Source organism: Strongylocentrotus purpuratus, unplaced genomic scaffold, assembly GCF_000002235.5.
Source record: "Strongylocentrotus purpuratus isolate Spur 01 unplaced genomic scaffold, Spur_5.0 spur5_contig_854, whole genome shotgun sequence".
Classification (NCBI taxonomy): Eukaryota; Metazoa; Echinodermata; class Echinoidea; order Camarodonta; family Strongylocentrotidae; genus Strongylocentrotus; species Strongylocentrotus purpuratus.
The window spans coordinates 549,935-572,541 of record NW_022145562.1 but is presented as its reverse complement, the minus strand read 5'-3'; the positions used below and the strand labels follow the sequence as shown (position 1 = coordinate 572,541).

General features: G+C 36.8%; 1 protein-coding gene across 2 annotated transcripts in view; it reads right to left on the bottom strand.

Moving 5' to 3' along the window:
• Positions 1–1,925: 1,925 nt before the first annotated feature.
• Positions 1,926–22,607, bottom strand: part of LOC115918967 (transmembrane protein 135-like) — a 37,217-nt gene continuing 16,535 nt past the window's right edge. For both annotated transcript variants that reach the window (XM_030995877.1, XM_030995882.1), the window contains 8 exons: positions 12,682–12,723; positions 10,883–11,038; positions 10,050–10,116; positions 8,827–8,994; positions 8,028–8,168; positions 6,057–6,155; positions 5,063–5,130; positions 1,926–4,612 (listed from right to left, as the gene is read on the bottom strand). In XM_030995877.1, coding sequence (XP_030851737.1) covers positions 4,486–4,612; positions 5,063–5,130; positions 6,057–6,155; positions 8,028–8,168; positions 8,827–8,994; positions 10,050–10,116; positions 10,883–11,038; positions 12,682–12,723 — 868 coding nt within the window. In that variant the 3' untranslated portion in view covers positions 1,926–4,485. The remainder of the gene's footprint in view (positions 4,613–5,062; positions 5,131–6,056; positions 6,156–8,027; positions 8,169–8,826; positions 8,995–10,049; positions 10,117–10,882; positions 11,039–12,681; positions 12,724–22,607) is intronic.

Sequence of the window (22,607 nt, the reverse complement as noted above, 5' to 3'; positions counted from 1 at the left end):
ATAACGAGTTTTTAGTGAAAAGTGGTAGTAGACACTTTCTAAAGATGAAAAGATATGAAAAAAGCCTTTTTGAAAATTTGTCATTTTGGGCCAAAAATGATCGGCTAACCCCTTGCCATTTTTGTCAAAAGGCGCAATTTCTAGGTTTCATGAAATTATCTGCAATAACAAGTTTTTAGTGAACAGTGGTCGTAGACACTTTTCAAAGATGAAAAGATATGAAAAAGGCCTTTTTGAAAATTGTCATTTTTGGACAAAAATGATGGGTTAACTCCTTCCCATTTTTGTCAAAAAGGGGCATTATTTAAGTTTCATGAAATTTTCTGCAATAACATAGTTTAAATAAACAGGGGTCATAAACACCTTCTAGAGATGAAAAGAAAAGAAAATGGGCCTTTTTGAAAATTAGCATTTTAGGCCAAAAATGATGGGCTAACCCCTTGCCATTTTTGTCAAAAAGGGCCATTTTCTAAGTTTCATGAAATTTTGCCATTTTCTGCAATAACACGTTTTGAATGAACAGGGGTCATAGACACCTTCTAAAGATGAAAAGATCACAAAAGGCCAATTTGAAAATTTGTCATTTTTGGGCACAAAATGATGGGCTAACCCCTTGCCATTTTGTCAAAAAGGCGCTTTTCCTAGGTTTCATGAAATTATCTGCAATAACAAGTTTTTAGTGTAAAGTGGTCATAGACACTTTCTAAAGATGAAAAAGATATGAAACTAGATGGAATTTTGACTGCGCGCAGTCGAAAATGATGCCTCCGCCATAGAGCAATTTAAACAAGTTTGGAGTTTAAATCTCCAGTGGTTCTTGAGATATCATGATAACAATCTCAATGTATGGAATTTCATAAGCTGACCTCTGTGACCCTTGACCTTTGACCTACGTGCTCCAAAATCTAATCAGATTGTCTTCCTATGGTGATACACACTATCATTAAGTTTGAAGTTTAAATCTCCAGTGGTTCTTGAGATATTATGATAACAATCTCAATGTATGGAATTTCATAAGTTGACCTCTGTGACCCTTGACCTTTGACCTACGTGCCTTAAAATCTAATCAGATCGTCTTCCTATGGTGATATATACTATCCTTAAGTTTGAAGTTTTTACATCTCCAGTGGTTCTTGAGATATCATGATAACAATCTCAATGTATGGAATTTCATAAGTTGACCTCTATGACCCTTGACCTTTGACCTACGTGCTCCAAAATGTAATCAGATTGTTTTCCTATAGTGATACACACTATCACTAAGTTTGAAGTTTAAATCTCCAGCGGTTCTTGAGATATCATGATAACAATCTCAATGTATGGAATTTCATAAGTTGACCTCTGTGACCCTTGACCTTTGACATACGTGCTCCAAAATCTAATCAGATCGTCTTCCTATGGTGATACATACTATCCTTAAGTTTGAAGTTTAAATCTCAAATGGTTCTTGAGATATCGCGCTAACAAACTCAATACAAGGAATTTCATAAGTTGACCTCTGTGACCTGTGACCTTTGACCTACGTACTCCAAAATCTAATCAGATCGTCTTCCTATGGTGATAAATACTATTCCCGAGTCTTAAGTTTAAATCTTAAATGGTTCTTGAGATATTGTGATAACGGTCAAACGGGACGGACGTACGGACGTACGGACGGACGTACGGACGTACGGACGTACGGACGGACAACCCGAAAACATGATGCCTCCGGCACCACCTTCGGTGGCGGAGGCATAAAAAGGCTTATTTGAAAATTTGTCATTTTTGGCCAAAAACCCCTTCCCATTTTTGTCAAAAAGGGGCATTATTTAAGTTTCATGAAATTTTCTGTAATAACATAGTTTAAATAAACAGGGGTCATAAAACACCTTCTAGAGATGAAAAGAAAAGAAAATGGGCCTTTTTGAAAATTGGTCATTTTTCGGGCCAAAAATGATGGGCTAACCCCTTGCCATGTTTGTCAAAAAGGTGCATTTTCCATGTTTCATGAAATTATGTGCAATTACATGTTTTTAGTGAACAGTGGTCGCTGACACCTTGCATAAATGAATTCTGAAAGAACGAACAAGATTGTATTTATTGAAATATCTTTTTATTAAACAAGTCATGATTTCATGGCAATCAATATGTACAAATTTGTATATGCTGTACATTATTTGCAACCATTGTTCAATCAGTACAAAATATGTCATGCATAAATTTACATTATTCATTCCACACATACATAGATCTTAAACAGATAACTGGTGATTACCTCAGTAACCCTCTGATCAAATAGAAAAAATAAAATAAGTGATAAAATTTTTTTGCTTGTCAATCATTGCCAACATAAAAGACTTGCATTTTAACTTTCCCTTTTTGCAACAGCATGCAAAAATGGACACATCTTGTGCACTTTTGTGCGTTCTCCTTGAGAGTGGAATAATATTATTTTTAGAATCATCAAAATAAGATTTTGATGTTAAGTACATTATTTTGTAATTTTATTACAATAAGATATTGATCATTTTATTTTCATACAGAAATGCATATTTTAGCATGGCACAGAGAGGTTGCTAATGAGCATTCCATAAATCAGAAGACAAAGTTTAGTCAAGTTCAAGAAAAGGAAAAAAGGGGTTCTCTGGCAACTACCAATACATTCAAGAATGATACTGTTTGCTATACAATCTACTTTGGTATACTCACAGAGTATTAATACTTTATTTATATAACACACATGTCTCGATATCCTACTGTGATAGCCCATTCAGTATAAATATATCTTATTAAGGGCTAACAAAAAGAATTTCCTCCATTATGATGGTACACAAATTATTTTGATCTAATAAGTCATGCCAATTTTAATGCAGGTATCTACTACATTTCAACACACACCATAATTCATTGTTTTAGTACAAGCACCAGCAAACACTGCTTTTCTTTTATAATTCTTCATTATCACCATATCAGAACAATTCAATATCTAGATTTTAGAGAATATCACATACAGCACACACTTCATTTCAGTTATAGTATTTCTTATTTACAAAGATAACATAATTGCTCATCAACAAACATTAATGATTCATATAGACAGCTCTTAAAGAAAAAATCATGAGGGCTACTGATAATTAAGTGAGAATTTTTCACCAAAATGTGTAGCCTATTTAAGTGATTTTTGTTTTGTAATGCTATGATATTCTTAAACAAGATTTTTGGTTTTGTAACATCACAATAAAGTTGTACACTTATCACCTACAGTATTGGAAGATAGAAACAGGCATGTCATGTTCATAACAGCCCCCCCCCCTTTTTTTTTTCTTCCTCTTTCTCCTGCACAGGTGATGTGACTCTAGCATTATACATAAATATGCATCCTAAATGATGGCAGTCTTAGCACATCACACCTTACAGTAACATGTAATAATTCATTACATACAGAAAGAGAAAAGGTAGATTTCACAATGATTGTCACAATTTCTACTTTAAGCACATGATATTGCATAAATTCTTACCAGCTGGATTACAAACAAGAAATTCCTCTCCTTGGAGTTCACCGATTCTCAAATGCATTCAAGAAAATGAAATTAACAAGCAAAACAAAACCTGACGATTCTGAATAGAGGAGTATCTTGGAAACTCACAGATCAAAACAGATTGAGAGTGATATGTGGTGCATGCATGTCATAACTTGCTACACACAATGGAGACAAATTTCAGTATATATACCTGTACTGGAGTTTGTGCATCAAATTTTGCCAATGTACAGATACCATACAGGAACACCAAGGACAATTATTGTCCAGTCATTTTTAATTCAACCATTATGATATTACACTATATTTACTCCCTTTGAATGCACTCTCTGGAAATATTGCAATTAAATGTTTGAAAGGTGTTATCCAATTAACGGTAATAATATTTTTTTAAACCAAGCTTCTTGAATGTATTTGTGAACACAGGTGAATTTAGTATCTGCAGGGGCATTGCTACAAAGGGTCAGAAATGAAGGGCATTATCAGGGAAGGGGTCTTGACCTCCCTACCCTATTCAAGATGGTCTAGCAATGGCCCTGGATAAATCAGAGGAGTTGTTCCAAACACGATTAGCATTGGACGGTAGGGCTACATCAGCGGGTAATCCAAAGACATAAATTCATACATGAGGCACAATACACAGGCAATATGCGCTCATTTACACTTGCTTTAATCCAACTTAATTTTAAGCAAGATCTAGACCATGGTTTCAATTAAAAGCCTGTCTGCACTAGTTTGGCCAGGGCGATAAGACCTCCCAGCAAGGTCACTGACAGGTGGTTATCTCATCAAATCAGCTCTCAATTAACATGTGAAAAAGAGAATTATGGAGGACCAACAGACACCAATCAGGCATTGTTTGCTATATAGAGGGCGCAAGTAGCTACAAGTAGTACAGTGGGGCTTTAAGCAAGATCTAGACCATGGTTTCAATTTAGACCACAGATTTTGGCTCAAGATTGCAGGCTCATACTAGACCAGCAGCCTGTAGATTAGGAGTGAACCTTGTATCGTACTGTGGCCAGTAGTCTGGGTAGAGCTTGGAGGCTTGTGTTCCACTGACATCCAACAGCTTACGGTTCATCAAGGCAAATCTAGAATGAATCAAGGAAAAAATAAAACTCTGTAAAAGAATGATGTTATATCTGACAGTGACCATGCTGAGTTTGGATACATAGAGAAGGGTGTGCCAAACTTCAAAAGAACCAGCTCAAAAAGAGTTGGTTTAAAGTTAAAGTGGGAAGAGGTTTGGGGGGGGGGGGAGGGAAAAAGGTTATATAGGGCTCCTGTGCAAACTGGATTTACTCACATAGCCTGACAGGAGACCCTTACAAGTCAAGAGTACATATGACACCTGAAAAATCCAATGAATACTATATGTACTACAATGAGTTATAAATCACAGCCAGAACATAGCCTTTAAAATGTCATCACTGTCTTTTGTGTATGCTATGGGGCCATGGGACTTGCTAAGATTGAGTATGTAGCTACATAGAATGAAGGAGGAAGAAGAAGCAAAAAGAAGAAAAAAAATCAATTCTTACTTGTTCCCTGTCAGACCACAAAGGAACTTCCAATAAGCCGGTCTGATCTGATGAGGTTCAAAGACGGCCTGAGAGGAATAGAACACATATAGATGACATCGAAGAAATATAATGATAAGGCAGGATTTACACAGCTCCTTGTAGGAAATATTGTCTCTAAGCACCAAACAGATAGTATAATTAACCCTGCCATCAGATTCATTTACACACACAATGTGCACCATCTCCACTCCCTGGGAGCATTCCCACCACATGGTCACCATGAGGGCAAACATGTATGACTATTTATTTTCATCTTATCTATGGATATGTAACATTCAAATTACAAGGTCATGAAAAACTCTACTAGTGGTAAAAAATGGGATATTCAATGATGTGACAGAATGGTACTTTCACAAATGTTTACACAGTCTACCAAATGTTGGACTAACTATAAAGATGTATATACTCTGTCGGACTCACAGGCCTGCATTCTTCCAAAAATTTCAAACAGACACTGGGCTTAAGCTTTTATTCAGTTTTAACAAAGGAGGTTAGTCTGAGGTCTGAGTTTTCCTTTAGATCCAGGGTCAGGTTTATTAACAGAATAAGTTAAATATGGACCATACGGTTTACCTGTTAAAGACCATGTCGTAAGTGAAAAATGAAACAGATGTCATGTTTCAATTTGCTTTTGTGCACTACTAAAAGGAAATACTTTGTTATTCCTTTATATATATTTATTCAGCTTTTTATTGATATGAAGTTATTTTTTCATTGGATAGGGTTTTTAAAGACCGTCTTCACTAGTTTGGCTAGGAGGGATTAGACCACCCAGGGTGCTCACTGAAAGGTGGCTATCTCATCAACTCAGCTCTCAATTAACATAAGAAAAAGAGGATCACGGAGGACCAACATGCACCGATTAGGTATTGTTTTCTATATAGAGGGAGCAAGTAGCTACAAGTAGTACAGTGGGGCTTTAACTTCAACTATTATCAAGAAGAATACTCACTGCCTGCAGGACAACGGAAGTAGTCAGTGCATAGAGGAGGACATCACCGTGTGGAATGATGGGAAGGTATTTCAAATCTTGAAGCTTGAAAAAGACGTTCTGGAAGAAAACAATTATATTAACAATGCATCATTATAAGGATTGATAGACAATACAGCATATAAAGAAGAAAGAAACTAGATGGAATTTTGACTGCGCGCAGTCGAAAATGATGCCTCCGCCATAGAGCAATTTAAACAAGTTTGGAGTTTAAATCTCCAGTGGTTCTTGAGATATCATGATAACAATCTCAATGTATGGAATTTCATAAGTTGACCTCTGTGACCCTTGACCTTTGACCTACGTGCTCCAAAATCTAATCAGATTGTCTTCCTATGGTGATACACACTATCATTAAGTTTGAAGTTTAAATCTCCAGTGGTTCTTGAGATATTATGATATGGTGATACATACTATCATTAAGTTAGAAGTGAAAATTCTCCAGTGGTTCTTGAGATATCGCGATAACGATCTCAATGTATGGAATTTCATAAGTTGACCTCTGTGACCCTTGACCTTTGACCTACGTGCTCCAAAATCTAATCAGATTGTCTTCCTATGGTGATACACACTATCATTAAGTTTGAAGTTCAAATCTCCAGTGGTTCTTGAGATATTATGATAACAATCTCAATGTATGGAATTTCATAAGTTGACCTCTGTGACCCTTGACCTTTGACCTACGTGCTCCAAAATCTAATTAGATCGTCTTCCTATGGTGATACATACTATCCTTATTAGTTTGAAGTTTTTACATCTCCAGTGGTTCTTGAGATATCATGATAACAATCTCAATGTATGGAATTTCATAAGTTGACCTCTATGACCCTTGACCTTTGACCTACGTGCTCCAAAATGTAATCAGATTGTTTTCCTATAGTGATACACACTATCACTAAGTTTGAAGTTTAAATCTCCAGTGGTTCTTGAGATATCATGATAACAATCTCAATGTATGGAATTTCATAAGTTGACCTCTGTGACCCTTGACCTTTGACATACGTGCTCCAAAATCTACTCAGATCGTCTTCCTATGGTGATACATACTATCCTTAAGTTTGAAGTTTAAATCTCAAATGGTTCTTGAGATATCGCGCTAACAAACTCAATACAAGGAATTTCATAAGTTGACCTCTGTGACCTGTGACCTTTGACCTACGTACTCCAAAATCTAATCAGATCGTCTTCCTATGGTGATAAATACTATTCCCGAGTCTTAAGTTTAAATCTTAAATGGTTCTTGAGATATTGTGATAACGGTCAAACGGGACGGACGTACGGACGGACAACCCGAAAACATGATGCCTCCGGCACCACCTTCGGTGGCGGAGGCATAAAAAACAAGTGAAAGTACTTTCTACATGTTAATTAGGATAAAAGGTTCATAGCCTTTAAGGAATCTAGCAGACACAAATTTATGTTCAAGTGCTCCAGATGACAGTGCCTAAGATCTTACAAGTTTTGTATCAAATTCTAAATTTTTCCATCAAGTGAAAAAATTGGAACTAACAGATTTAGAGACTGAAATTATTCTCAATAATATCCTGCATCAACAATTTATTGGTTTTTGATTGGTTGAGAGGTCATCACGTGAACAGAAATATTTCAACCATTTTAAGCTTGCTCTGAAAGAGGACTATTTGGTGTTAAGGTGCTCACGCAGTGCAATCCACGTTGAGCCACAGTCAGTGAGTTATTCACTGAGTGAGTTATTCTGCTTGAATATAAATTTTTGATGTAGGATATAAAACAAATATACCCTACCTTCTTTTTTAGGTACTGGTTAAAACTATGGGCCTTAGTGACTCCAATAGTACTATTGGAGTTACCTATTGCCCTTAGTTTAAACCAGAACCTCTCAAGACAGTGTATATTTGTATACTATTTCTGAGCCAAGTAAATACCATAAAGTGAAGTGGAAATCCAGCTTACCTCAGCAGCCTTAGATGTGAGATAGAGCGAGAGGGTCTTGCTTCTATAGAACATGGCTGATAGTCCAGCTATGAAACCTGCTAGAAGTCCATGGATGGGATTGTCTTTGTTCCGTAGCCTACGCAGTAGACAACTGATGCTCTATAATATCAACAAGACAAGAAGCAATTTAAAACACTGAAGTGCAAGAAGGCAAAAGTAATGGGTGGAAGAATGGTTTACTTACTTCACCTTAAATTTTTGGATTAAAGGTTTGAATCATTGATATATTTTGGACAAGTCCTGCCCATTTCATATATACTATATTCTATCAAAATCTCTATTTATATTGTTGATAACACACAGCAAGATCTGCATTAGAAAGCATTTCAAGTAAAAGGATGTTTCACTTAACAAAAGATAATTTCAAATCAATTGTCCTGTCGATCTATGGTAGTTGTAGAAAGACCATGACATACATTGTACCTTGCCATCAGATAAAGATAGATTTACCAAGAATGGACAAAATAGTTTGTGTATGATCAACAGTAGTAATACTGGACTGAAAATGCTAAATTGCTGAATGATCTTCGGTCATATAGATTTTCCTCATTTGAGCCTTTGAGCACTGTCCCTTTGAAACATGTTCCCACTTCAGAGCCCTGTAAAACAAAGCTTGGTAATTGATTGTACAATTGATTTTTGCAATCTGTTGGACATAGTGACTAAGGCAATCGATTGTAAAAATGAATTGTTTGATCACTTGCTATGCATTGTGTTACAGGGCCCAGGTTTCAGAGATCTAAATAGGTGGACTTACCCTGAACAGACCTGAGTAGAAGCCAAGGAAGAGACCTAGAGAGAAGTTGTCCTTGTGGTAGAGCGCCCTGGGGATTTCTCCAGGGTTGCTGAAGGCACTCGATAAGGCTCTGAGGACATTGATGAAGCCTTGGATCGTATAACCCAAGAAAAACCTCCTCAAGAATGCCTGGATGATAGAAAACAATGCAAAGAAAATATATAAGACCACATAGTGATGCCTAGATGTGGTCAAAGGTTCACTGGGAGCACGAGCTATCACTCTGAGAGCGAGGATGAATCCTTAGAAGAAACAATTTACACATATTCAATAAAAAGTGCTCAAAATGTGCTTTTGGGTGACACATTCTTGCACATTATTCAATAATATGCGTTGAATCAAGAATTCTTTTTACATCCGTCGCTAGAAGAATCTCTGCAAGGGATTGGCCCATAGCACCTCATGAGAGGAAATACAATTTACACAGAGCCTCATGCAAATGACTGAATTCCCATCAGGGGCAACATCTGGCGGCACTATCCATGTACATTACTACTATTCACAGAAACTGTACATGGCATATGACATCACAAACAAAAGTGCATTTTTCCTGTGATGTCATAAAATTTTACGTATCTATTGTTTTAGGTCCAGTGTGTTGATGTCATCATTACTTGTTTAATACTAGCACAAATTCATCACTTTTTCAAAATTGTTAGCGTGTATGGTACCAGAGAATGATTTTCAGTAGACCACTAGATTTAGGCAAAAAGATGACAGATATAAACCAAATAAATTCTGCCTATATTCAAGTTTCTTGTTAACTATGGTGACCATTATTATCCTTTGAGGCTGTGTTCTCATGAAAATAGTCAATAGGCCTGTCCTCATCAGCTCGAGTTTGCCAAATAACCAGCTATTTTCAGACTTGGGCTTTTATCCTGTAGCTCGAAATCGCGTCTTCACCAGAGCGATACGCTCATCACAAGCTAGCTCAGATGGGCGCAAATTAGCCTGCTAATTCCCAAATATCAGGAAATTTTGGAACCAAGATTTCTCTGGATATTTTCTCGAACTGCGGGCTGATGAAGACGCAAATTAAGTGGTTAATTTGCGATCGGGATGGTTAAAATAGCGGGTTATTTGGCAAATTCGAGCTGATGAAAACAGGCCTATAGTCATATCATCTCTGGAACCATAGGTCTAACCAGACCCTCTGATGGCAATCAACTATTATACCATACCTCTAAGGAGTAGTATAGACAGCTGGATTCATGAAGACACAAGGAATGCTTGCTCAGGTCTTTTAATCTGGGAAGAAAGAAAGAAAGAAAATTTGTAAAAAGATAGTGAGATGAAAGAAGATGGTCCAAAAGGAGCAATAGCACATACTGAAGGAACCCTGATAAAGTTTGCAAAAGTGATTTGAGATCTGCTATGATTCATTACCCTAAATTGAAGAATCTGGCAATGATGGGTAAAACATTTATAGGGAAATATGATAGGGTAGTACTGCAAGTTCTTTCAAACTGCTTTAAGATGAAACAATAACGAATCAGATAATGAACAAGAGACAAACAGGAAGAAGGAGAAAAATAAGGAGAGCGAGAGAAAGAGAGAAAGAGGGGGAGGGGAGAGAGAGAGAGAGAGAGAGAGAGAGAGGGGAGAGAGTGATAACACAGGATACCCGAAATGGACAAAAAGAAGGAGAAAATGATAATAAAGTCCCATTCAGACTTGGCTTGATGTTAAACCACCTCAAGAGATCACTGCAGCAAAACTGAGTGCAACAATGAATAGCAATAAGCATTATCCATGAGTTAAAAATACAAGCTCTGCATATACATGTAATCAATGAACAACCCATATATTCTCCTTGATCAGTGTGTTATAGGATAAAGATATGTGAAGCTCAAGTATGCTCTATCTCATTCAACTAGGCTGCAAATACTTGTGAATGTTGTCTGTTTGGAGCCAACTGGTGTCAACTCATTTATTTTAAAACAGAGTTAATACCATTCTGGCTCGGAAGAGACCATGTGTTCATTGCCTCGTGTCTGAATGGACCTTGAGTTACCTGTTGATGAAGTTGGTAATGGTTGTCTGAAGCATCTTGGGTAAGAACTGAGTAAATGAAGGACTGTCCTGTTGTCCAGGATGACTTGAAGAGGGACCTGTGTCCTGGTTGGACTCTTGTTCAGAGGCAGGCATCTCTGAATTACCAACCAACAACCTACAATGAACAGAAACAGATGAGAAATATATTCTTTATGAAGGTTTTAACACTTTTGGTATGAACTGGAAGAGTGTAGGAGTCTAGGACTGTCCTGTTGTCCAGGATGACTTGAAGTGGGACCTGTGTCTTGGTTGGACTCTTGTTCAGAGGCAGGCATCTCTGAATTACCAACCAACAACCTACAATCAACGGAAACAGATTAAAAATATATTCTTTATGAAGGTTTTAAAATTTTTGGTATGAACTGAAATAGGAGATTAGGAGTCTAGGACTGTCAAAGTGTTCAGGATGAACAGAAGAAGGACGGTTTCTTGATTGGACTCGTGTTCAGAGGCAGGCAGCCCTGAACTACCAACCAACAATCTACAATTCAAACAAATAAATCAATAGTAGAGTTTTTATGAAGGTTTTAACACTTTTGGTATGAACTGGAAGAGTATAGGACTGTTCTGGTGTTCAGGATGAACAGAAGGAGGACCTGTGTCTTGGTTAGACTCTTGTTCAGAGGCAGGTAGCTCTGAACTACCAACCAACAACCTACAATCAACACAAACAGATCAAAAGTAGAGTCTTTATGAAGGTTTAAACACTATTGGTATGAACTGGAAGAGTGTAGTAGTAGAGGACTGTCCTGGTGTTTAGGATGAACAGAAGAAGGACCTGTGTCTTGGATGGACTCATGTTCAGAGGCAGGCAGCCCTAAACTACCAACCAACCAACCAACCAACAACCTTCAATCAACACAAACAGATCAAAATTTAGTCTTTATGAAGGTTTGGGAAAAGAGTAGGATTGTCCAGGGACCCGTTTCACAAAGCCTTTTTACAACGACAATGATCAGTGACAAATCTGCTGATAACCAATCAGAAGCAAGGATTTCTGTAGCTTATGACAAAAACTGTCATTTGTCACTGATGACAGGTTTTGTGAAATGGGTCCCTGTTGTCCAGGATGAGTCACTTGAGGAAGGATCTTTGTCTTGGTTGAACCTTGTTCACGAACAGATCAATGGTACGATGCTTATGAATATCTGAAATACTGCAGGTAAGACCAAAGAGAATCTAGATCGACCTGTAAGGTAATGCCAAATGGGCAATTATGACGGATTCATGCAATCCATACAGGTTCCTCAAATCTCCTTTTAAGTAAACCTTCAACAATATGACTCATAGTCCAGTGAATTAATTAAGAGGCACACAATACAAAAAAAATATCATTCTGCATGTTTAAGAATGTTTCATAAAGAGAAAGGACTCTGTAAGTTTTTATTTTTTTATTCTTCAAATTTATTCCATTTCATATCAATCGTTTAGTGCACAATAAAGAACATAGTTGACATAGTAAGTTCAAAATTATGAAATAAAACTGGAACCTACTGGAAAGCATAGCGTGTTTTTATAGGTTCCCAAGAATGAATATAATACGAATATTGTTTTCGTAAATCACTTTAAAGTGTCTTAATAATCACAGTATAATAGATATAATATTTTCTCCAAAATTTGTCCTGCATTTTCGTTCCAATGTTGTCTTGTGTTAAACAACAAATTATGAAAATGAAATGGCAGTATTCTTTTGCAGGAAACACGTAACTGATACAGAAATTTAGTATTGTTACAAAAATGTCTTTGCTAATGACTTACTTGAGCGCTGACTTGGCATCTTTAGTGAGACAGTTTCCTTTCCTGAATAAATGAATGACAAAGAAATATAAAACATGAGCATTCAAAAGGGTGAGAAGGGGCTTTAAGTTTAAATATTAAAATGCATTGATTGGTCTAGCATGGGGGAGATAGGTGGGGTTGCTTCTGAGAACCAGAGAGGCTTTAAATCAAATCCCTAAAAATTCAGTTAGTGCCTGTCTGATTCCCTGCAAACAATACATCATGAATATTGAAAATCCTGAATATTGATGTTTGTTATTGATAATTTTATTCTTTAAATACATATAGTTCTTAAAGCTTATCTGCCATAGTTTACAGGAGGGATTAAATCGCCCTGCAAGGTCACTGGACAGGTGGTTATCTCATCAACTCAGCTCTCAGTTAACATAAGAAAAAGAGGATCATGGGGGACCAATGGTCACCGATTTGGCATTGTTTGTTATATAGAGGGCGCAAGTAGCTACAAGTAGTGCAGTGGGCCTTTAAATGTAACAATTCATAGATACCCCCCCCCCCCCCCCCCCCAGTACAATGTTTCACTAAATGATCTTCACACAAGAAAAGTTAATGTTCTGGTTTTTGTACAGCTATGGAGTTATCACACAAATCTTGTATTGCGTAGGGGGCAACAAATGAAATACTCCATTTACAGAATTAATTTGAAATGTGATATCTAATACAGGAAGGGAAATGAGGACATTTAACCACAAAAGTCTAAAAGTGCACCACCACAAACCACTTTTTTTAATTGGATTTGCAACACCAAAAAATTGTGGTTGAAAGATAGAAAGTTTGGTAGAAGAAAAGACTGACTGCCAGCTGATTGACATCTGTTTCAAGAGAATTCTAGTAACTGACCGGAATAAAAATTAGATCAGCTCACTGAGTTTATCCAGGATACCAAGATGGTTCAAGTTTATTATGAATGCCACATTTAGCAGGAATATACAAAAACCACAATAAATTTCGTCATAGTAGGTCCTCCATCATGCAGTTATGCCTGCCCCCCCCCCCATTCAGTGTTATTTAGGGTACGCATATGCGTGTTCACTCCTTTTGAAAACACCCCCTAAGTCCGGTGTGTAAAGTCTTTTTTGTGTACGTACTACGAGCCGGACTTTGGTGCATGAAAAGTACCCATTTACCGGACATTTTGGTAACACGCATGGTATCCCTCCGTTCACTGAGTGGGGGGGGGGGGGTGGGGCGGGCAGTTATGTTAGTCTATATGTATGTTTGGGGATTTATTTTTTTTAATAACTTTTTTGTTTGCTGGTCTTAAGTTGTCACAAGAAACCAAACAAATGTACATGAAGTCCTGAGATGAATAGGAGAAAACCTGAAAATTTGAGGAAATTTGATGCAATCGTATGAGTTTCTAAGTTTTTATATCAGTGCCTATAAATTTTAAAATCATACATGCCATCAATGAGTGTGTGAGATACTGAGGGCCCTTTCACATATTTACACGAGCCCCTAACTCTAAATACATGTCTTACATATTGGCAACACCATTAAAAAGTAGTATGACATATTGAGAGATTTATTGGTTGCTTTAAATGGGGATCTGTCTTTAGGATGTGTTGCAATGAGTTATAGGAAGGCTTAGACAAACATAGCAATCATTCATCAGCTACACATTGACATCCTCTTAAACTGTAACATATCAGGGACCGTACAATGTCCATGAACATCTACAACTTCAAGGTTTTTGAAATGTTGAATATTGTTGATTTTTAAAAATTGATTTGATTACTTAATGATCTCAATCGGGGATAGATCCGGACATCATCAGGTAGAGGGAATAAAAAGCACATACCACTGATCTTTTCATTAATTTTTGTATCCCCCCCCCCCCCCTTCGACCCTAATTTTTCATCCATCCTTGGCTTAATACTCAATTCAATTTTATCTCTCCCTCACTTGTTGTACCCTCAATCCACTCCCCCTTTCTCTCTATCTCTCTCTCTCTCTCTCTCTCTCTTGCTCCTGTCATCTCCTTCTCCAGCTTGCCCTCTCCCCCTCTCCTTTTTTTCTCCCCCTCCCTGTCCGTCTTTCTTCACTTCCTATAATAGTGTCATTCCCTTACACCCTCCTCTCTCTCTCTCTCTCTCTCTATCTCGCACTTCACAGCGGCACCACAGACTGCACTTTCCATCTGTACCAGTGCATCTGTGTAGCACATGTAACTGTGAGGGCTTCACACTCTCAGTGCTCACCAGTAAACACTCATTTAATACAGATTAGATTTCTCTCCCGCTACGAACCAAACTCTGCCAGCCAGGCGGCATTTACTCAATTTCTTAATGAGTCTTGCCAAGAAGGGGAATTGGATTTATTCTACTCCAGACAACTATTAGTGTGGCTAGCTTTCTCTCATTAGGCGGTGGACTTCTGGGTGCTTTGATTAAGGTAAGCACTTGTTGGTTGTTAATTTCAGTACAAAAGTTGGGATTGTAAATAAGTTGATTATCCCATCAGTTCACTGTTTCTTGGGTAATATACTAGTTAATGACAAATATGTTGTTTGACTTTTAAGTGACAATGTCAGTGTCAGAAAGAGTAAAATGATATTTTAAAATAGAAATACACGAACATGGATATGCATTGCATTTATAAGAATAGAAAAATATGATGGGTAAAAAAACTTTTGAATATGACAGCATTTTGCCTGGGATTTTAATTTTTTTTCAAAGGGGAAGCATTTGGCAGATTGCTTTCTTTGCATTGTTTTTTAATGTATTCCCTTCCTTTACTTTTAGGCACTTATTTGAATATAATCTTGTTGGTTTTGTTCTATAGGTAATCTTTTATGATACCTTATAACATAGTGTTATGAAATTTTGTTATACTTATTTGTTTAGTTGTTTGCCATCTCGTACTGGTATACTGGTCCTACATTTGACTAATTCATGTATTCTGCTATACATGTAACTATTCTACTTTAGAACTAGACAGTCCTAATGTTGGGGAGAAATCAGGAAATGAAACTAACTTCTTTGGGATATTGAGTGCATGTACATGTATATAGTGCAGAGAGGGCTATTGCATAAAAATGAATATGACACATTGTTAACTGCTTTTTGATATGATCATTCTCATGTTATTTTGCACACAATTGATTATCGTTGGCGACTGTTTGATTTGTGAATACTAAGGGACTATTATAGACCAAAATTGCAAGCTACATGTAGGTAGCTCAAATATTCTCTGGTTTACCCAAAACTTTTTTGAAACACCTAAACCACCTCAAATATGATCTCTTATCCCAAACTTCTGTCAGCAGCACCGGAAATGAAATATCATTAATCTTTTCAGCGAGCCGCCCCAAAAATGGCTAGCTTACGGCAGGGAGAAGGCCGTCCGTCAAGGTCTGTTTTTATCTTTTCCCACCCTTGAGCTAAGGTCTGATTGAATTAATGTCTGATTTGACAGAGTTTTGAACAAATTTGACTTCTTTTCGTAGCTTGAGTGTACTGATGAGAGGGATATGGAGTTGACTTCATTATTTTAGATCGTAGGCAAATGAGGGAGTGGATGCAGAAAGCAGAATTAGTTTAAGGTAATGAGGGCAGCCTATATATACATTTTGCGGATATGCACAGGAGCACAGAAGTGCTTCAGTTCTGTTCTGTTTTCACTGACTATCTTGTGATTCATTGCTCTGTATCTATAATATATATAGAGTTGGGCATTCTTAACCAATATATAATAATCATTAGATTCAAGTTAACTTTGATAAGAAGAATTGGTGTAAAGTCATAACTATAAATATCTTACAGAATCTATTTAATTTTTCATAGAACATAGATAATAAAAGAAACAATTTCATTCATTTGAGCTAAAGGGTTTGTTCAATAATGACATATGTACAACAATAACAGATAATGACTCAACAGAAAAAGAAAAAAAATGTAAAAGAGAGTGAGAGTGATACTCTATAATTAATGAAAACACTAAAATGAGAGAGAGAGAGAGAGAGAGAGAGAGAGAGAGAGAGAGAGAGAGAAAGGGGGTGTGGAGATGGAGGTTATTGCCTTGTCATTCACAAATTTGTGCAACAATCAAACTTCATTTTCACGCACTGCCTATAAATAAACGATTAAACCCCATTTAAATAATTATCTCATATTGCTACACAGTATGGACAAATCTAGAAAAGAAAGTGCTGTCACATCATTGCTAGGGTTGGACTCGGTGATGAATGACGCACCTAACCTACTAAATCCTAGATTTTTCCGCTAGATTCCTGCTCTGAGTCGAGCCACGCGCGGGACGGACGTCAAGAGACTGGTGAAGCATGGGATCTAGGGATTTAGTGTGAAATGCGGTGAAATTCGATCTCCGATGAGCGCTTCTGTCTCGGGATTTCACGTTAGGAAACAAAAAAGTTTGTTTGGTCTGCAAGTTGTGCTGAGTGTACTTTACATCAAGGTTCAAGAACAGAAGCCTGACTGTTAATAAGAAGTGTTAAATCTAGTAACTTAAACAAAGACAATTATTGTTAAGAACTGCTTTCTCACTTTCTCAAGAAAGTATATTAACTTCTTATAAGCTAATGTAAAACAGAAAGAGAGAGAGAGAGAGGGGGAGGGGGGGGGTGGGAGATAGAGAACTTTTGACTTTTTTCTCAGCATGACCTAGAAACATTCAAGTTGTAAAGTACTGGGGGGTGCTTCACAAAGATCCCAAGTCAGACTTTACTCTAACTTTGACTTAAATATTACGGAGAGCCATTTGTAGCCTTAAAATTAAATATATTCTAAAGCAAAAGTTGAAGTATTTAAGACATTTGATTAATTCCACATCAAGAACATGAAATCTCTTTGATAATAGAAAATATGAATGATTTGAATCAATATTTTATGCAAAATTTTATTTTACAAAATATTTTCATAGATGCTAATGGCTTTCCATAATTTTTAAGTCCAACTTAGAGATAAGTTCAACTTAGGATCTGTGTGTAACCCCCCCCCCCCCCCCCTGGTTTACTAAAAAAAAAGTGTACTACATGAAGGGGGTATTATGAAAAACGACTAGAAAAGCATATTGAACAATTTGAGGCATTTGATAGTTATTGACTGCTTCACCAAAATAGAAACTTGTACTGTAAGTTTTAAATTAATCTACTAGAATTTTTTAAAGAGCATTTTAGTCTCTGCTTTTGGTTCTCTTGTTGTTCATCATATATTGCAGAATTGGTTTGAAGTCACAGCCTACACTATATAATAGTCACTTTCGGGTAGCAAGAAACTAAGTACTGTTATGAAGAAATGCCAAGGATTGAAGGATATCTAAAGACAACTAATGAAAATTGGCAATGAGACAAACAAATAATCATGTAATTCTCTACGAAGAATTTTCTCAATTAAGGTCATGAAGTGCACAAAGGATGCTGGGAGGTTCTTTAAGACAGGATAACCATTTTCACCACTTTCACACCCTATGAACAGGGCGTGGTGATTAAAAGCGCACATCCTTAGGTTACTACAGACACGGATGCTAATACATGGTGCTACAAATACTGTACTTGATCTGGAAAGCCATGAGCTAAATAGGTCACCATACAGTTAAAACAGTGTCAAAAATATACCTCCTTTCTTCAGGATGTCTTCTTAGATTTTTGAAAGAGATATTACGTGCAAAGATTTCCATGGGTTTTATTGCTTTTTAACACTGCTCTCTTTTTTCTCTCTATTTTCCAGAGCTGTTTCCCCCCCCCCCCCCCACTGTTTTTTTTTAGTCTGCTCTCTCTCTCTCTCTCTCTCTCTCTCTCTTATTTAATAACTTTTTAAACTTAGCTTTCAAAAGCTAAATTGATTTCTCCTCCCATTTATTCATTTAACTTGTCACGTCTGCTAGGATCTGCCTATATGTAACAGCAAGAATTAATGCTCATAGTAGCTACTTCCATTTCCCCATGAGAAAAAGTATTAGGTACACAACTTTGTAGAAACTGGTGCAATTGATCAACTTAGTTTCCAACCTGAAACCCTTCCAGACAGTGATGCAATCATTGTATGTGCTATATAAAAATTAATTATCATTATTATTATTATTATTATTATTATAGATATATTCAACCAGTTTCACTCCTATTTCCTTTCCTCTACAACAACAAAATATTTCAACTGTCCAGCCATATGACATGACTTACATTTGTTTGGTTGGTTCTGAGGAGCGGCCATTTTGGGTCATATGAGTGACATAGTTCTCTTTCACCATACCAGAGGTGTATCCTATTTAGCCCCAACACATGAACTGTTTTGATATTTAGTCTAGGACCCCTGTATTCAGTTTTTGTATATTTAAAGTCTAGGGACGTATGAGACCGGAATATTTGGATTTAATACTACATTAGGTTCCTTAGTTTTTCTTTAATACTGTGCTAGCGGAACTTCCTCCTTACTGCATAATACATATACTGATGGCCAGAAGGGCTGTAACTCCTATCATCTTGCACAGATTAACCTTAGGCCCATTTACACATCCCAAACAACATTTTGAAAAATCATTGATTTTTTAGGTCCGCCGGCCCTTATTTACAATACCATCAAAACCCATAAAAAACAATGTTTGCTCAAACCAATTGTTTGGTGAGTAGTGCACTTGGATATGTTTCACTTCTCTCTGTGCAATCACAAAAAAGCGAGAAGAGCCACACAAAAAAACGGAATCATTTAGAAGTTTTGATTTACCTTGCAAAAACCGGTGAACTTATTTCGGCAGGGGTTTTAAAAAACCACACTCCTGAGGTGGATTTTTCAATTTTTCGTTTTGTTGTTGTTGTGTTTTTGCCGGTAGTTGCTATGCAATGCAATGCTACTGCTATGCAACTACCGATGAAAAATGGGAATGTGAGAAAAAAATGACAATTTTTGCTTTTGCTTGCAGTGTAAATGCGGCTTTTAATTCTTTATATCAAGCCTTGTAGTTCATGAGGGGTAAGATTAATTTAATTTTAATTTAATTAATCAGGGCTTCCAGAGATTGACCAAAAACTGCCAATTCCTCTTTATTGCTTTGAGAATCACAGCACTTCCAGAGAATGCTCTCTATGAGTGGTCAATCTATGCATTTAATCACCATCATACATTTAATGTCAATAAATAAGCCAATAAATAAGCCAATAATATATTTGATCATTAAATATATTATTTTTATTAAGATGATCATAATCAGACACTAGATACATGAACATTTAAAGTAGCTCACAATTAATTCAAGTTAACTACATGTACTGAAGTTTCCCCCTTTTCTCTTTAGTACAGTCATGAAGCTCCTCGGGCAAAATCACCCTAACCCTTCAGTATTTTTGAGCAGTACATAAGGGTATCATCTCTGTGAGAACGCCTGATGAACTACAGGCATCCTTCACATGACAAAAGTTTGACTGAAGTTGAAATATAAAATGTCATGAAATGAGATTTAACACACCTCCCTCCTAATTGATAAAGGAGACTGAGACCTTGTTTTCATTGAAGTTCCATTTTCAATTGACACAATTTTTTGAAATAGTTCACATCATCTCATTTGTACAATCTCCTGTTTTTGTTTTTGTCCTCTTCTCATCATAACTTTCTACAGAGGCCTTTTAAAGGATAAAATCAATATGAAATCAACAAACATGTCCAGAAGCTCTTGTGATAAGTGATAATTACATAAATTGCATTTTGGAATTTTAGCGGATTCTTAATTGAAATATCTGATACAACCAGGCCTAGTTCTCATTACATAGCACCTGTCAACAGGAAATACACAACAGAAGAACTAGAACTTTCAGTGCCTTATATGTAGCTTTAGCATTGTCCTCACCTAATAAAGTGATCATAAGGTTCTTTGAAGAGATGAAAACAGGCAGTAAAATGGAGTCCACTCTTCTCAAAACTTTTATTTTTTACCCCAAAAGGTCTGAGCTACGTGTACATGGTATACTGGAAAGAGATAATGTATACAGATGGTTGTTCAACACATGCTCTGTTGAAATAAATTGCTAAACTATGTAGTCCCTAACTACAACCCCAGACCATACACTACATCTTAAAAAACCTTACCCCTAACCCCAAACCTAACCTAATCGCAAAGGCAAACCTAACCCTCACCTTATTTTTTTAACAAATCAAACCCAGAGCAATAGTAGAGCATATTAGACAATTAAATACTCAAGCCTGAATCAGCTAACACCAAAGCATAACATCAAGTGTATGTCACTTGACGAAGATACTGAAGTCTTATCAGATGCCAAAATAAAATTAGTCACTCTATTATCAGAAATTCATATGAGTGTTATCAAATCAACTGCATACCACATTTCATTGCTATGTTTTTTTCTTCTTGTTCCTTTCTCTCTTTTCTTTTTTTTTCTTACTAAATAGATAACATGGATTGATGACAGACGAGGAAAATGTTAATTATTTCATTCAACTTCTGGCAAAGCATCTACCTACCCAAGCAAGGTCTTAATTCACATCTCTAACGGATAAAATGAGTAGTTTGGCATAAACCAACAAGAACCTTTATTATTCCAGCTTGGCAACTCACATATTTACAAGTTGATTGGACTACGTGATATCACTTTACACTCTACCAACGAGAACTGGGGTAATGTTGTCATTATGCCAAGAGAGATGATTCAATTGGGTTATTTTTTGTTGATGAAAATGTCATGGATACATTTATTTGGATAAAAAACAAGCAAATGCCGCCATTTGATGAAATGTGATGGCCACTGTGTGACTACTACAGCAGACCTTAGAAAAGGACCATTCATAATATCTTATTTTTGTTGTTGACAAAGGAGGATATTCATAAGAGAATATAAGAGGTCTATTCATCAAGGTTTATGAATATCAGCTGGACATCCAAGCGACTCAATCAGATAACTGGAAGTACTGACTGTGGAGCCTATTTAGCTCTAAGACAGACCAGCAAGGTGGCATTGAAAGATTCTTTGCCTCGGATGAAACATCCTGATTCAAAAAGCGTTCCTTTATCACCAATCATCTACTAGCTAGGAGTCACATCTACAAGTAGTACTGCCAAATCTGGATAAATTCCTTCCAAACAAAACAGAACATAGACAGTACAGCAGTGAAAGAACATGGGTGCAATGGAACTACCAATCGCATCACTCCTCTTGCTTTTCGTAACGTTTGAAGCGGTTGCGGCGGTCAGCTACTGCCCGCCATTCTGGACACACTACGAGCTCGACCATGGGATATTCTGCTATAGATTCTTTGGGAAGCGCGCGACCTGGTCTGAAGCAGAGGTCACATGTGCAGGGTTTTCATCATGCAAGGGAGAGGAGATGGCTCATATCGTTTCCATGACGTCCGCTGAAGAGGAGATGTTTATTACAGAGTACAGGCAGAGCATCAGTGGAATGTATGGTGGTGGTAAGTCTGATTCTAATATCTAGTAATGACTTTTATTATATGAACCCTTGAAAAGGTTTATTGAGTATCAATACCGGTAGCTACAATCAAGACTTCTAAATATCTCAGTTTTAGTACATTTTTTAATGGCTCTTTAAGGCTTTTGTGACTCTCTTCTCTAGAGTACTTTTTAAAGTAAGGCAGGGTTGTCTACCCATAAATTAAACTTGTCTTAAAGCCCCACTGCACTACTTTTAGCGCCCTCCATAAAGCAAACAATGCCTTATTGGTGCCTGTTGGTCTCCCATGATCCCCTTTTTCTAAGCTGATTTGATGAGATAACCACCTGTCAGTGACCGTGCAGGGAGGTCTAATCCCCCTGGCCAAAATAGTGCAGACAGGAGTTAATAAAGGGGAAAAATTGTAACTTTTCTTTGCATTCAATCTTGAAATATCTTCTTTCTTTTCATACTTTGAAATAATGCTTTTTTCTTCTTTGATTCCTCATTCCTTCCCACCTTTCCCCCTATT